Source organism: Chamaea fasciata, unplaced genomic scaffold (assembly GCF_029207755.1).
Source record: "Chamaea fasciata isolate MVZ Bird 193981 ecotype frontalis unplaced genomic scaffold, bChaFas1.0.hap1 SCAF_3, whole genome shotgun sequence".
In the NCBI taxonomy this organism is placed as follows: domain Eukaryota; kingdom Metazoa; phylum Chordata; class Aves; order Passeriformes; family Sylviidae; genus Chamaea; species Chamaea fasciata.
In genome coordinates, this window is record NW_027094088.1 from 92,620,142 (window position 1) to 92,634,079 (window position 13,938).

At 33.2% G+C, this 13,938-nt stretch overlaps 1 protein-coding gene across 1 annotated transcript in view; it reads left to right on the forward strand.

The window, feature by feature from the left end:
* The window catches only part of CSMD1 (CUB and Sushi multiple domains 1), a 1,082,532-nt gene that overhangs the window by 1,051,481 nt on the left and 17,113 nt on the right, over positions 1-13,938 (forward strand). The window contains exons 59-65 of the mRNA XM_066179810.1: positions 948-1,127; positions 2,436-2,609; positions 3,528-3,701; positions 6,113-6,186; positions 8,936-9,047; positions 10,119-10,298; positions 11,941-11,985. Of these exons, the coding sequence (XP_066035907.1) occupies positions 948-1,127; positions 2,436-2,609; positions 3,528-3,701; positions 6,113-6,186; positions 8,936-9,047; positions 10,119-10,298; positions 11,941-11,985 (939 nt within the window). The remainder of the gene's footprint in view (positions 1-947; positions 1,128-2,435; positions 2,610-3,527; positions 3,702-6,112; positions 6,187-8,935; positions 9,048-10,118; positions 10,299-11,940; positions 11,986-13,938) is intronic.

Below are 13,938 nucleotides of genomic sequence, written 5' to 3' on the forward strand. Positions count from 1 at the left end.
AATTTTCTTCCCCTAAAGCTTTAAAGTAGTACTTAATCCAGTCTTGCTTCTGAAAAGTATTGTTTTGAGAGATAACATATTTTTCCACATTCACTTGTCTTGTAAAACATGAATATTTTTTTATATCTAAAGGCACATGCCCTTATAAAATATGATATATGCTTCCAGAAATATCATCTTAAGTTGGTTATATAGTTAACTTTATTGTATTTGTTTACCTCAGAAATGTCAATTTGATGATATTAATATTTTTTAGAATAATGTTGTATCTAGCATTTAGCTGTTCCTTGAGCTTCCTTTAGCTTTTTTTTTTTTTTTTTTTTCCTTGCGGCTTATGCTTAGAGGAGGACTTTCTGGTAGCTCAAAACCAAATTTTTTATAATTTAATACATTACTGTGCCAGTTTTTATTGTAAGCCAAATGACTCAGAATTGATCAATCACCTTTCTGCTAAGGACCAAGAATCAGGGAGCAGCAAGACTGGGCTGTTCCATGAGAGAAGGTGAGCAGGGACCAGAGGAGTGCTACAAAGCAAGTGGGGCTACTGGCCTCACTGACAAGCCCAGCCTAACAGTATATCAGTACTTTTATACACACACACACAAAATAAAAGAAATATAAAAAAGAGGAATAAAAGAGGCATTTCATAACTCTGCTGGAATTGCATTGCACCATCAACTTCAGGCTTGATGTGACAAAGGTCTCACTATGAAGGTAGAAAAAGTCCTGTCAAAACCACCACCAACGGTCTGCAGTAGCTGTGGAGTATGCCAGATGAGGCTACCATGCTAAGGGAAAGCGATATTTGATCCATGCTATAGAAATGCCTCAGAAAGACAACTTTTCTTGACAGAAACAAAATTTTTCTTGTATTGTACACTAAAAGAAAGGACATTGGGTATGCATGGTTATATGTTTATTTAAAAAAAATTCCTTTTCCTCACTAGTGATTAACTGTGGAGATCCAGGTGCATTGGCAAATGGCATTCAGTTTGGAAATGAATTTACTTTTAATAAGACAGTCAGCTATCAGTGCAATCCAGGATATCTGATGGAACCTGCAAGTTCATCTACCATGCGCTGTGTGAAGGACAGCACTTGGAACCAGAGCAAACCAATTTGCAAAGGTGATCTTTAGAACTGAACAGTTTACAAGTACTGTTTTGATCCTTATGTGATATTCACAAACTGGTGTCTTTATTTATTAAAAAAAGAAAATATTCTCGGGAACAATTACTGTTCCAAATGCAACTGAAATGTTAGATAACTATTTCTGTAGAATATACATTTGTTTTGTACATATGCTGTGGTAGAATAGCAGTCAAAAATAGTGACATTATTGACTAAAGTAGAACCAAATCACTGTGCAATGAAGATTGTCAGAGTGCTCATCTTAAAAAGTATGAACGAAGTACCCATTTTCCTTTTTGGCTCATTTCTCTTGCATTAGATGGACAAAATTTTGTAACAGGATTCTGCAAACCAAACTTTCTGTAAAAGATTCCCTTGTTGCAGTAGTGTAGTCATCATAAACAGCCAAAAAATATGCGTCACAAATATCTAATTACAAGTGCTAGCAGGAAGGTCATAGTGGATATGAGGCTGAAAGACAAATAAGGCAGCCTGGTGAAAATTGTTAACACAACTTCAGCAGACCAGGGAGCAAATTTAACAGCCTAGGGCATCTTTTGCTTACAAAAGGCCTTGGCCGCCAACTCACCTAGCACCACTTCACTGTGATATCTACGTCTAGCCTACTAATTAAATTTTGGCGTATGTATTCAACTGACTTCATTTTCTGTCATGAAAAACACTACCTGAGTGATTTTATGGTTGTGGTTTGTTAAAAGAAATTATATGGAAATATAAACCTGGACATTCCAGATTTCATAATTTTGGCACTCTTATCAAAAGGTGGAAAACATCAGAATAATTTCTTAGCCATTAATTAACAGTAAGGTTAATTAACATTGTGTGTGGAAAGCCTTAGAAAATGAGCAGGTGAATTAACAGTCATATTAAATTGTGCTGCAAAATTAGTTTAAATTAAAACAAAAATATTTAGAAATTTAGAATCATAAAAACCTATTTGTTGAAAGAAATAAAGTTTATTGAAAACCTTTAACTAGTTAGTAACCTATTGGCAAAAATAATCAGTAATGAATATGTAAGGAAAAATATAAAACTAGGTAGCTATGTACCCTTTGGGCTTCTAGTAACCTAGCATTCAGGGACTTCCTAAATCCATAGCCTTTATTTTTGTATTTAAATTAGTTTTCTGTCTATTTCTGTCTGCTTTGTCAACACAGGTATGCCTTGTTGGAACAATAGCCTGAATTACCTTTTTTTAGATTCAAATGTATGAGTGCGTCTTATATTACAAATTCCTAAATCATATAAATTCTTGAAATTGTAACTTTTCTTTTCTGATACAGCTATTACTTGTGGCCCCCCTCCAACAGTGCTGTATGGGAAAGTGGAAGGCTCTGATTATCGTTGGGGTGCTAGTGTGAGTTACAGCTGTGCAGAAGGCTATCAGCTGTCCAACACAGCCATTCTCTCCTGCGAAGGGCGAGGAGTGTGGCGGGGAGACATCCCACAGTGTTTGCGTAAGTTCTCAGGGTACAGTTGGGTTGGGCTTCACCAAAGATACAATCAGTTGTCTTGGGGTACAGTCACAGAACCACAATTTGTAAAGGACTCAGCTACATCAGGTAATATATGAATTACTGCAGGATTCTCCTTCCTTGTACCAAAAAGCTTACCTTGTTATGAAATTTGAGTGGCTGTGCCCATTAAAGGTTACAGTCTTCTTCCTTTCCCCAAAAGTCATTCTTGTCTCTTGTTATCTAATTGGATCCATCACCATTTGCTATACTGGTAATCCCGTTGTATGTTCTGAATTTGACTTGTGGTAAGTATGACTAGAATATTCCTTTACACTTTCCCTTCTTTTCTTCCCAGTTTCCATTTCCACTAACAGGTTAAAATCAGGATGCTAATCCTTAAGCTCATAGCTCATAGGCTTTCTAAGCAATTTTTTCTTTCCGAAGGCAAGTACATACCTTCATGTCTCACTTGTATTTGTTTTTCAGCATTTTCTAAATCTGTCAACTCAACTCTTTGAGTGCTTGAAATCTTGTTAGGACCTTGATGAATATTTTTCCTTTTATCTAATTAGGGCAAAAATTTCCAGCCTACTGATCTGAGGATGTCAGATGTTAAAAATGGTTTTATTTTTAAGCATTGCAATATAGCATTATCTACTTGGGGATTATTTTGTCATCCAAATCTAATCAATATTGAAGTGTCTAAATTAAAAGGTCTATTTTTCCAGGTTAAGTTTTATGCTTGCAATAGCTATAACATTGACAATTTATTTTAAATTACAGTCAAAGATTTAGGAGATAAATGAACATAGCATTTGCATTTGAATCCATTATACCTGCCTTGCACATAAAACAATGTAGAACACTTCAGGTTAAAGATTTTAATACCTTTTCTTTCTTTTCATTTTTATGTATCAGCTGTGTTTTGTGGTGATCCCGGTACTCCAGCAGAAGGACGCCTCAATGGGAAAAGTTTCACCTACAGATCTGAAGTTAGCTTTCAGTGCAGACCTCCTTTTATTCTGATAGGCTCTTCAAGAAGATTCTGTCAAGCAGATGGTACCTGGAGTGGAATTCAGCCAACATGCATTGGTAATAACCAGCACTAAAGCATTTCCTACTGAGAATATTCTTGATAAACTATTGCACTATCATAAATCTAGCAATTAGCTATCCAAGTATAGAAAAGGTCTGTGTAATACAAAAAGAACTAGTTAAATAAGGTTATATTTTGAGTATGAAAACTTTAGGATAAACACAATCACATATAAAGTAATTTGTAAGTATACATGGTTGCTTCTCTGCTGGAAATGCAGAACGTCCATACATGCAAGTGCATAAATTTGTTCCATCTATTTTTAGAATCTCTTGGACATGCAGAAGACTGTGGCAGATTAAAGACCAGACTTTGTCACTGGAGAGTTAAAGGCATTTTTCAGAATCGATCTTTAATCAAAGAGTTTTCCACTTTGTGGACATGTTTTGTACATCTCTGATCTTTTGAAATTCTGATGAACTCCCAAACATTTCTCGGTTTCTCATTGACTGTTGTGCAACTCGTAGCCTTTTAGCATGTTACATCAATCAGATTGATACCTTTAACTCCCACTGACATCAGAACTTGATCCCACTTGGGGTGACTTGCTAGAGAAAATTATTTTAGTTTTATAATAAAAAAAAATTCTCTTTGATATTTCTAAACAAATATAAACAAATGTAGATTGTAGGCCGTTTATATATTTTGTTGTGGCTGAGATATTGGCTATATGAAAGAGCTGAGCACTCTGGGAAAAAGTTGTAATCATGATTATTGAAAGCAGCCAGTATTTTTAAATGAAGACATAATAGTCAACAGAATTCTTTCGTATAAATTCAAAACTTCTCTACATAGTTTTTGCAAACTGGGCAGTCATCTTACACCTATATTTTGCTACAGAGGCAAGAAGGCTTAAAAAAGCTAATTTTCAGGTCTGATGCAAAGAATCAACTTCGAAAATGTAATAATGACATTTCTGTTTATATTTTATATAGTATAATTTAGAAACACATGGAAAGTAATGCATCAAAGATACCAGTTTTTATTTTACATTATAGTTTTTATGTTTCTGTAAAAGGAAAAAAATGATCATCTAACATATTTACAGATAAAATTTCTAAACAATTGGAAGGTTAAGAGCAGTGAACAACGTCTAGAACTAGACATAAAAATACCACATAGTGGAGGCTTTTCTGTTTCTGGTTAGTAATGATTTCCTTAGAATACTTTGAGAAGTTTTGCTTTGGGTTCTTCAGATGAGACGTATTTTAAAAATTCAATTCAGCTTCATGTGTCTATTATTAGAAATAGAATTCCAGCTGTTGATAATTTTTAAAAAGTTCCTGAACTGTTCAAACATCTCAATGTCAGGAGCATGTTTGCTTTTTATTCTTACACTCTAGGTCAACATCCACCTAACTTTTGAAGCCTTTGGTAAATATCAGTCAAGTTGAATTTTTATGCTCTACTGATGGTCAATATTGAAAATGGGAGTTGGCCAAGAGTGAAATGAAATATCACATTCTTGTAAATGATAAGTTCAATTTTTTGCTCTACAAAAAAACTAAAAATTGTTACAGATGAAGTATAGTTGCAAGATGTGTTCTTCATAATTCAGTGTCAGCACTCAGGAGACTCAGTTGCCACGAGAGAATGGCACACTACAGAAAAATCCCCTGGATGAAGTTCTGTGCTGTCTAAATGGTGGATATGACTGGGCAACTCCAAAGCCACCACCAGAATATGGGCATTACTGAATGAAAAAATAGTTTAGGCTGCTTTAAGTGACTCATGAAAAAGAACAATTAGATTTGCTCTGTTGGCATGTGCTTTTTTCACAGAGGGAATTTTTTTCTCCAGCAGCAACTGAGGTGGTGCTGCATTAGAAACTTGTTTCCTTTGTGGCATAGAAAAAAAGAATCTATACAAAAATAAGAAGTATACTTGATATGAGAAAGCAGGCTGATTGTGGGTTTGGGTTTTTTCAGTTTGTGGGATTTTTGGGTTAGAGTTTTGGTTTTTTTTAATTATTATTTTGAAGTTGTTTCTTTTAGAAATATTTATTATTAAGCGGTTCATTTGAAATGAAGAAAAGATAAAGATTTCTAAAGATTTCTCTATATATTCCAACTGAATTTTGAATAGTGAAATATACTATGGATTCAAAGAGATTTAAAAGGAAAAGATTGCTAAAAATTAATGCAATCCTAACTTCAAAGTCTGTACTTCCAGAAATGCCTCTAAAGATATTTTAAAATAATGACATTGTACTGAAACAAATTACTATGATATACTTGGTAATTTAGTTGAAAATACTAGTGTAATATATAGAAAAATACACATTAAATAAAAATTGAATTATTGTCATCACTAGACATTGATTAAATTATTTAATCTTTGCAAACAGTTTTAGAGTAATTTTTTCCATACCATAATAATATGTGTTGTGTTTCACATTCTGCATTAGATCCAGCTCACAATACTTGTACAGACCCTGGTACTCCACATTTTGGAATACAAAATAGCTCCAGAGGTTATGAGGTAATTTTTAAATTATTATTTTTTAGCATTCTAAAATGAAAATGTATTTCATAATTACATAAGAAATTTAATGAGAAATATTATGTGTAGTCTTAAATGTCTGATGCAAACCTTGAGAAATTTCCACCCTCTTTTTAATAAAAACTCATTCTTCATTCCAAGCTTTTTTTAGAACATTCAGCTTAAAGAAAGGACTTCTAACCCTGCAATATATAATGCATTCAATCCTTTAGGAGACTTCAGTAGGGAGGGCTATTTATAAATTGATTACTTAATATGATATGACATAATATAATTACCTTGCTTCATGATAATAATTCATTCATACATTGATGAATAGTCAGTAAATACCTAACAACCAAAGACCTGTGTGATCCAAAGGCCATGTAGTCCTTGACAAAAAAGTCAGCAAGTGGCTGTACTAAATTAGAAATTCATGTTATATTTTATTCAGTCAGAGAAGATAAAATTATTCTCTGCTGTGTCTAGATTCTCTGTGATTAATATCCTTTCTATATTTCCAAATTCCTCACAGGTTGTTAGTTTAACAAGTGAGAGTCAGAAAAGTGTCTGAGGGAATAATTGTAGATTCAACAATGACCAATCCACAGTCATTATATAGATTGACAAACTTTGTGTGGTTAGATTTTTCAGGTATAAATATGTGTGACTGAAATTTAAAATAAGTTCTGTTTGGGTTTGCTGCTTATTTCTGAGCCTAGGGAAGTGTGCCCATTGTGACCAAATTAGTAAAACTGTTTTCCAAAAAGTCCTTTCTGTAAGTTCCTCTGGTCATTGGTAGCCTCTCTCCCCTGCAATTTTTCTGTCTTTTGTTGCTGTCAGCTCTTTCCTTCACCTTCTGCTCCTGCCTGGCTCACAGATACTGAAGCACTTCTCCCTGAGCCACATCTTGTGGCCTTACCCAAGGTAGTTCTGCTTCCAGTAATAGGTGCAGTTGCCTTTCTGTTGTCTCATCTTGATCCTGTACCTGTCCCCATTTTGTCTTCAAAAACAACTCTAATCTTTTCATCTAATTTTATCTGGGGTTTGTTTTCTTTTTTCTCCCCCTTTTATCTGCCTCACAAATTGTCTTTAATAACAGAATTGTACTGGCCAATTCACTGTTCTACTGTCTGTTGTTCATGTTTATGTAGTCTGATCTTCTCTTCCCATTCACCTCTACAGGACATACTAAGTCTTCCTCTGTTGTGCATTAGGTCTTTCTCCAGTATGTGTTTGCTCTCAGAATGCTATATTGGACCACAACATGGAGACTTCTCTCTAATGGCAATGGAGCTAGATTGTTTTTTTTTTTTTCATACATTATTTCTGGGCTTCCTGCTCGTATGACATAGCCAAGCTTCTATAAATCACTTTTCAGCAATCTTTCCTCATTATAGAACAGTGTGATGACAGGCAGCAGATCCTTGTAGGGTTTTCCCCTGTCTACCAGCATTCTATCATGCCCCTTTTATTCTTTGCCTTTTGTGCTTCACAATGTTGTGAAGCCCTCAATGTTTTTCATCCAAGTATTATACAAAAAGGGTGCTGCTTTAATTTTAACATTTTACCAGTAAAATGAAAAAGCAGTATAACTCTTTAACTCCCTTGAACCTATGTAACTTTTTACTTGGTCTTTTGGAACACTGAGAAAAGATTTGCATCTCGTTTTTACTGACAGATACGAAAATTGGCACAAGTAAGATGACTTAGGCTCAAGACTAGCCACGCACTGTTCTACTCCCTACTAAAGACATGCTGTGTGTCCTTGGCAGGATAGAGAGAATAATATGTTTAAAAATAGTTAGAAAGACATAAGTTTACAAAGCCAAATCAGTAATACGACCTTGAAAAACACCAGTGGTTTTCCCAAGCTACTTCTGGGAGAACTGATGTGCATTTGCCGAACATCTGTCATGATAAGCATGTTTTATATAATTGAGTGTGTAGATAGCAGGTAGCTGCTTTTGAAGATACTAACTTTTAATTTCCATTGAAGTCCTTCTATGTCATTTGCAGTGCAGAGCTATCAGCCTTTCTATAACTGCAAGCTCTTACTAATACAGAATGATCACTACTCATTTGTAACTTGTCTGTGTGATATGTTACTTTATTAAAGTAATATAATTTCCAATAATGTCAATTTTGTTTATTTGTATATTTATTAGTGCCAGGATTTTTTTTATCCAAAACAAAAGTAATGCTTTACTGATTAGTCCTGTATCATTAAATAACTTGGCCTGGATTTACATTTTGGTTACTTTTTTCAGTACCATCAATAGGTTCATTTTACTAGAACTCTCCACACAATCTCTCTCTCATGTCTTAAGAGAATTCTTTTTTATCTGCAATTTTGTATGTAGTTTTCATGCATTTCTATTCCCAGTTGAAATCTAAATAGCATTTTCTCAGTTATATTACCTTTGTCTTTTGAGGAAGGTCATACCATATTTGACCATAGGAAGGCTTTCCAGGACTTCACTCTGCTAGTTGAACATCTCAAATAAAACTTAATAGTAACAAAAGCAGTGTAAGTGGTTTTCCACATATTTCTTTTAAATAAGATCACAAAAGAATCAATTGCTCAACCATTCTATCACCACATTAAAAAATGAAAAAGAAGCTCTAGAAACTGTAAAAAGTAGACATTTTTATTTTTGAAAAAGACTGTATTAACCTATCACTGTCTTGATATCTGAATATACATGATGGATACTTCTTTTGTCTAATATTCTGGTTTGATCATTAGGTTGGGAGCACAGTGTATTTCAGATGCAGAAAAGGTTACCACATTCAGGGATCTACCACTCGTTCTTGTCTTGCTAACCTAACTTGGAGCGGCATACAATCTGAATGCATTCGTAAGTCTGGTTTCTATTCTAACCACTCAGAACAGTGAGAAATTTTAAGAGTTACAAAGTGATACCTGTGGAAATTCATGACAAAATATTTGCTGCAGGGATGGGAGGCTTTATTTAAAACAGATTTTTAAATGTTTTATATGTTGTTGTTTCCTATTCAAAGACCAAAGATGTATTTGGGGTGTTAATTTGAAGGAAGATTTTTCAGATTTTTAAATGAAGTTCACAATAATTCTATCAGTTTTATTCAAAAAATCTGATACAGTTAACCTACTGCATTAACTCCTTTAATTAAGCTTTTTTGTGTGTGTGTGTGTGTAGTGAACTAATAAAGAACAGAAAGTGACTTGAAATATGCATGCAACCAGTTTGTTGCCTAGTATTTTATGTATCATAAACTAGAACTCAGCAAAACCCATCTTTTCTGGGCTATGCATTGTTATGAAAATGACTTATAGTTCTGAGTGAGTGAGTTGGAGAATAACTATTGTACTAATATACACAGACCTAAGCTAAAAGTAATTAATTACAATTGCCTTAGATTCTTATTCTGTTTTATATTATCTTTGGGTTGTTATAAATGAACATCATGTTGCACAGAGAAAAAAACATACTGAGTAACCAAATCTGTTATAGTCAATGTTCTATGACAAAAGGTTCTTGTGGAACCTTTATTTCAGTTGAAATGCATTTATTTATCCCAATAATCACTCCAATTTTTTCCAGTTTTTAGAACACATAGTGGAAGTGATCTTGAAGCTGTGACAGTGCAATAATTCACAGGACAAATCATTGCACCATGTACAATGTCATGTGCTTCCTCTCATTTTAACTGTTTTCTGATTCCTAGCATGATTTGATTTTGGTTTATTCTTTAAAAATATGTGATAATATCATTTTCATCCCACAATAATATAACTATACACTCTGAGTGTCACTTTTACAAGTAATAGCTACTTGACATTGCTCAAAGCTATCCAGAGTTGTCATGCATTTATTTCAAATTGGATACTCTGATTCTGTGGAAACTGCTTGCCATGACGTTTTCTAACTGTAAAAACCCCTTTGCAGCTCATGCTTGCAGGCAGCCAGAAACACCTGCACACGTAGATGTGAAAGCAATAGATCTCCCTACTTTAGGGTATACTTTGGTGTATACCTGTCAGCCAGGATTTTTTCTTGCTGGTGGATCAGAGCATCGGACGTGTAAACCAGATATGAAATGGACAGGAAAATCACCTATTTGTAAAAGTAAGTCATTACTCTAGTGATTTGTTGGATCCTTCAGGGTTTGAATTAGTTTTCCCTGACATTTTTGTTTTATTTAGTAGTATTAATTATTTTCCACTTACTATTTAATGACACCCATGGAACAACAGCTTTTATTTTATGAAAGAAATAGTGAAGAAATCAAAGTGAACACGACACCTAGAACTCATGGGGGAAGAAAATGGGATATATGTGTGCAAGTGGACAGGCACACATACATATGTTTACCCTTAACAACAGCAACCGAAACCTAAGCAATATAAAGTACTACTTTCTACTGCATTTATCTTTATGTCACACTTTTAAACAGTATTTCAATGTATTCAGTTCTTAATAAATGATTTTCTATAAGAACAAGAGAAGTTATTTAATATCCTAGCTTTTAGATTCCTGCAGGTATGCTTTTAGTCTAAGTAAATCTTATAAAATAAAAATGAGCAGTACAATAAAAAAAATCTCTGCACTATAATCCACTTTTATATCAGTGTAACTTTCATATAGTTTTCTAGAGTAGATCTAAGTATACAGTTCAATTCAGAAAAATAAAATAAAATTTTATTTGGAATATGATTAGAAGAAAAGTAGTCAGATGCCATGGGAAAGTTTTTGCAGTATGATTTTTAATTTTAATATATTATAGTGTGCTGAATAGTTTTGATGTTTGAGCAATATTAGGTTTTCTCTAATATAAGGGCAGACTTCTTTGATTCAGCTTTGTCATATGATCTACATATCAGAATTTATCTTTATTCTGTGTCCGTAAAAGATGATTTTTTTAATATATACTGTGTAATTAATAATTTGAGATAAATGATCTTTGGTTTGGGTTTTTTGTTGTTTTATTTATTGAAGATAAATTGCAATAAAGCTTTCTATAAGATTGGGTTACAGTATAATATTCATTGAATGTCCTACCCTTTTTTGTGTTTTCCTAGCACTTGATCAGTCTAATTAGTGAATTTCTTCTCGTAAAAAAAAAAAAAAAAAAAAACCAAACAAAAAAAAACACCCCAAATCTTCCAATGGGACACTATCCTTACTAACATGCCAAAAGATGAGTCCAGAACTTGATCAGGATCAATGGACATAACTTTGCTGAGTGTACCAGAAATATAGCACATCACACCTTTTTAAATCACGAATTGTGACTCTTCCCCACAGTATCTGATCCTGTTCTATGAATCAAGCTATCTGGCTCTTTCTGGTTTGGGTCATAAATGTATCAGTCTTTCTAAACACAATTTTTGCTGTATTTAATATATTATTATTCATAATTAGATATAGTATTTTTCCCCTCTATAAGGCTCTCTTTTATAGCACTGGGACTGATATAAACATTTTAGCCCTAAATATATGAAATAGCTTATTATTAAATAGCTTATTATTTACCCACAGTAAAAATGTTGTTCACCTAAATTATTTTCTGATATTTTTGTGCAAGTGGATAGGTGTAAACATGTAAAGTATTCAAGATAAGTTATTTATGTCTTAAAAGTGACTCCATTGGATAAAAGATGATTGCATCCAACAGGTATTGTTTTAACATTTTATTTAAATACAAAAACAAAAACAAAAAACACACAAATATGTTCATGAAAATGATAATTTGTCTTTTTACTTGTAGGTAAAGGAGTGAGAGAAGTTAATGAAACAATAACTAAAACTCCAGGTTTGTATACAAGAAGAGCTTTAGAACTAAATAAGTTAAATTGATTTACACCCAAGATTGTTATGGATAATAAAACTATTTCCAATATTTGTTATAAATTTCCAAGGTATATAAATGTTCAGGTATTTCATAATAACAGGTGACATGTGAAACCTATTCTATGAAATTCTGTCACAAAAAACTTCTTTTAAATTTCTATAGTGCCAAATTTGTGAATTGCACAAAATCCCTTCTCAACCAGACCAAAGAAGTTTATATACACAAACCTCAAATTTGATGTAGTTTTATATCAGAGAGATTGCTATAATGGAGAGCCTTATAATGACTGTATGCTATAATTGCAGGGATTAGGTTCAGTCATAGTTCTGCCCTTTACTTTGCAAGCGTTGTAAGAAATATCAAAAACCCTACCCTAAAACCAGTTTTGGATTTATTCTTGGCCATCATTTCACAGAAACTCTCCACGTACTCTAAGACAGGGTTTCCAAAACAGTGCGGACCAGCAGGCAGGTGGCATGGCAGGCAAACATTTCTGTTACTTTTCTATGCCACCTCATGAACATCTATGCAGTTAAACTATTCCTCCTGCAAGTGACAAAATGGAAAAATGCATCTGAGAAACCCTCATTCAGAAAATGAAAGTCCTACTTTTTTAAATTGACTTATTTAACAAAAAACAGAGTTGTCATCAAATATATGAGTTTGCAATTCTATATTTTGATTTTTAGCAAAGCTGCAGGGAAAATAAGGTTAATGGTTCACACTCATGGCAATTCGCAGAAGGACTCTATGTAGAGTATATGGGATAAAAAGGTATTTCTGCAAATAATTAACCTTTCTTGAGGGTTTATTAGTGAGAGTGTGAGGTGAATCCATAAATGAGTTCTTCTGAAACGCATTACTTCTCCAGACTCACAATAAAGCAGGATATAGTGTGCATTCATATAAATAGTATACAGTCTTCATTTATTGGAGGCTTCACCTCACCTAAGGTGTGCATTAATCTGCTACCACACAGGTTTTGAAGTTTCGATGTTAAATATAAATATAGACCTAGTTTCCAAACATATTCACTATGCAGACTGTCAGTATCAATTCATACAATGTCATGTCCATTATAACTAGTTTTTATAAGTACTATTTAAAAGCTATTACAAAAAAGAATAAATACTGTGATTGAAAGTATCAATAATAGTAAACAGAAATTGAAATTGTAACAAATGAATAATTAAGAAGAAAACGTTTTAAGTGGTTTTCAAGAAACAGCTGTGCACTATTATTATGTGTTTTAAAATTGTTAATTATCTTCTTTATAGAACATTATGTATTTTGAAATGCTTCCTTTATGTTGTTATATTAACTTTTGATACAATTTGATTTGCTGCTATCTGAATTTTTAACAGAATTAAGCTAATATTGGTAAACTACAGTTTCCATAACGGAATAGTTTAGTGGTTTGATTTTTCGCCTTTAGACAATTGAATGCAAGTTAAATTGGTTTTTTTGTGTGTTTTTTGGTTTTGTGGTGGTTTTTTTGTTTAGTTGGGGCGTTTTTTTGGGTTTTGTTTTTTCGTTTGTTTTGTTTTTTGGGTTTTTGTTTTAGGGTTTTTTTTTTTTTTTTTTTTTTTTTTTTGACAGAGTTAATGTATTCATAGGCAATAGTAAACATTTTTACATGATTGAGTAGAAGTTGCAGCTAAAGAATTCTTACAATATCCATGTGATAATTAAGAACTATATTACTCTGTTTGGTTTTTTCTGCTTTGTATAATCTTCACAAAAATTATTAGGAAGCTTCTTTTAATGAGTAGCCATGGATTTTCTCAATTGTCATGTTCAGAGAACAATCAGTGCAGTCAGTGGAGTATTAGAATACTAATAGCCGGTTCATTTTTCTCATTTTGCTTTTGCTCACAGGGGGTGGGAAAGGCAGGGAACTTGTAAGGATTCAGC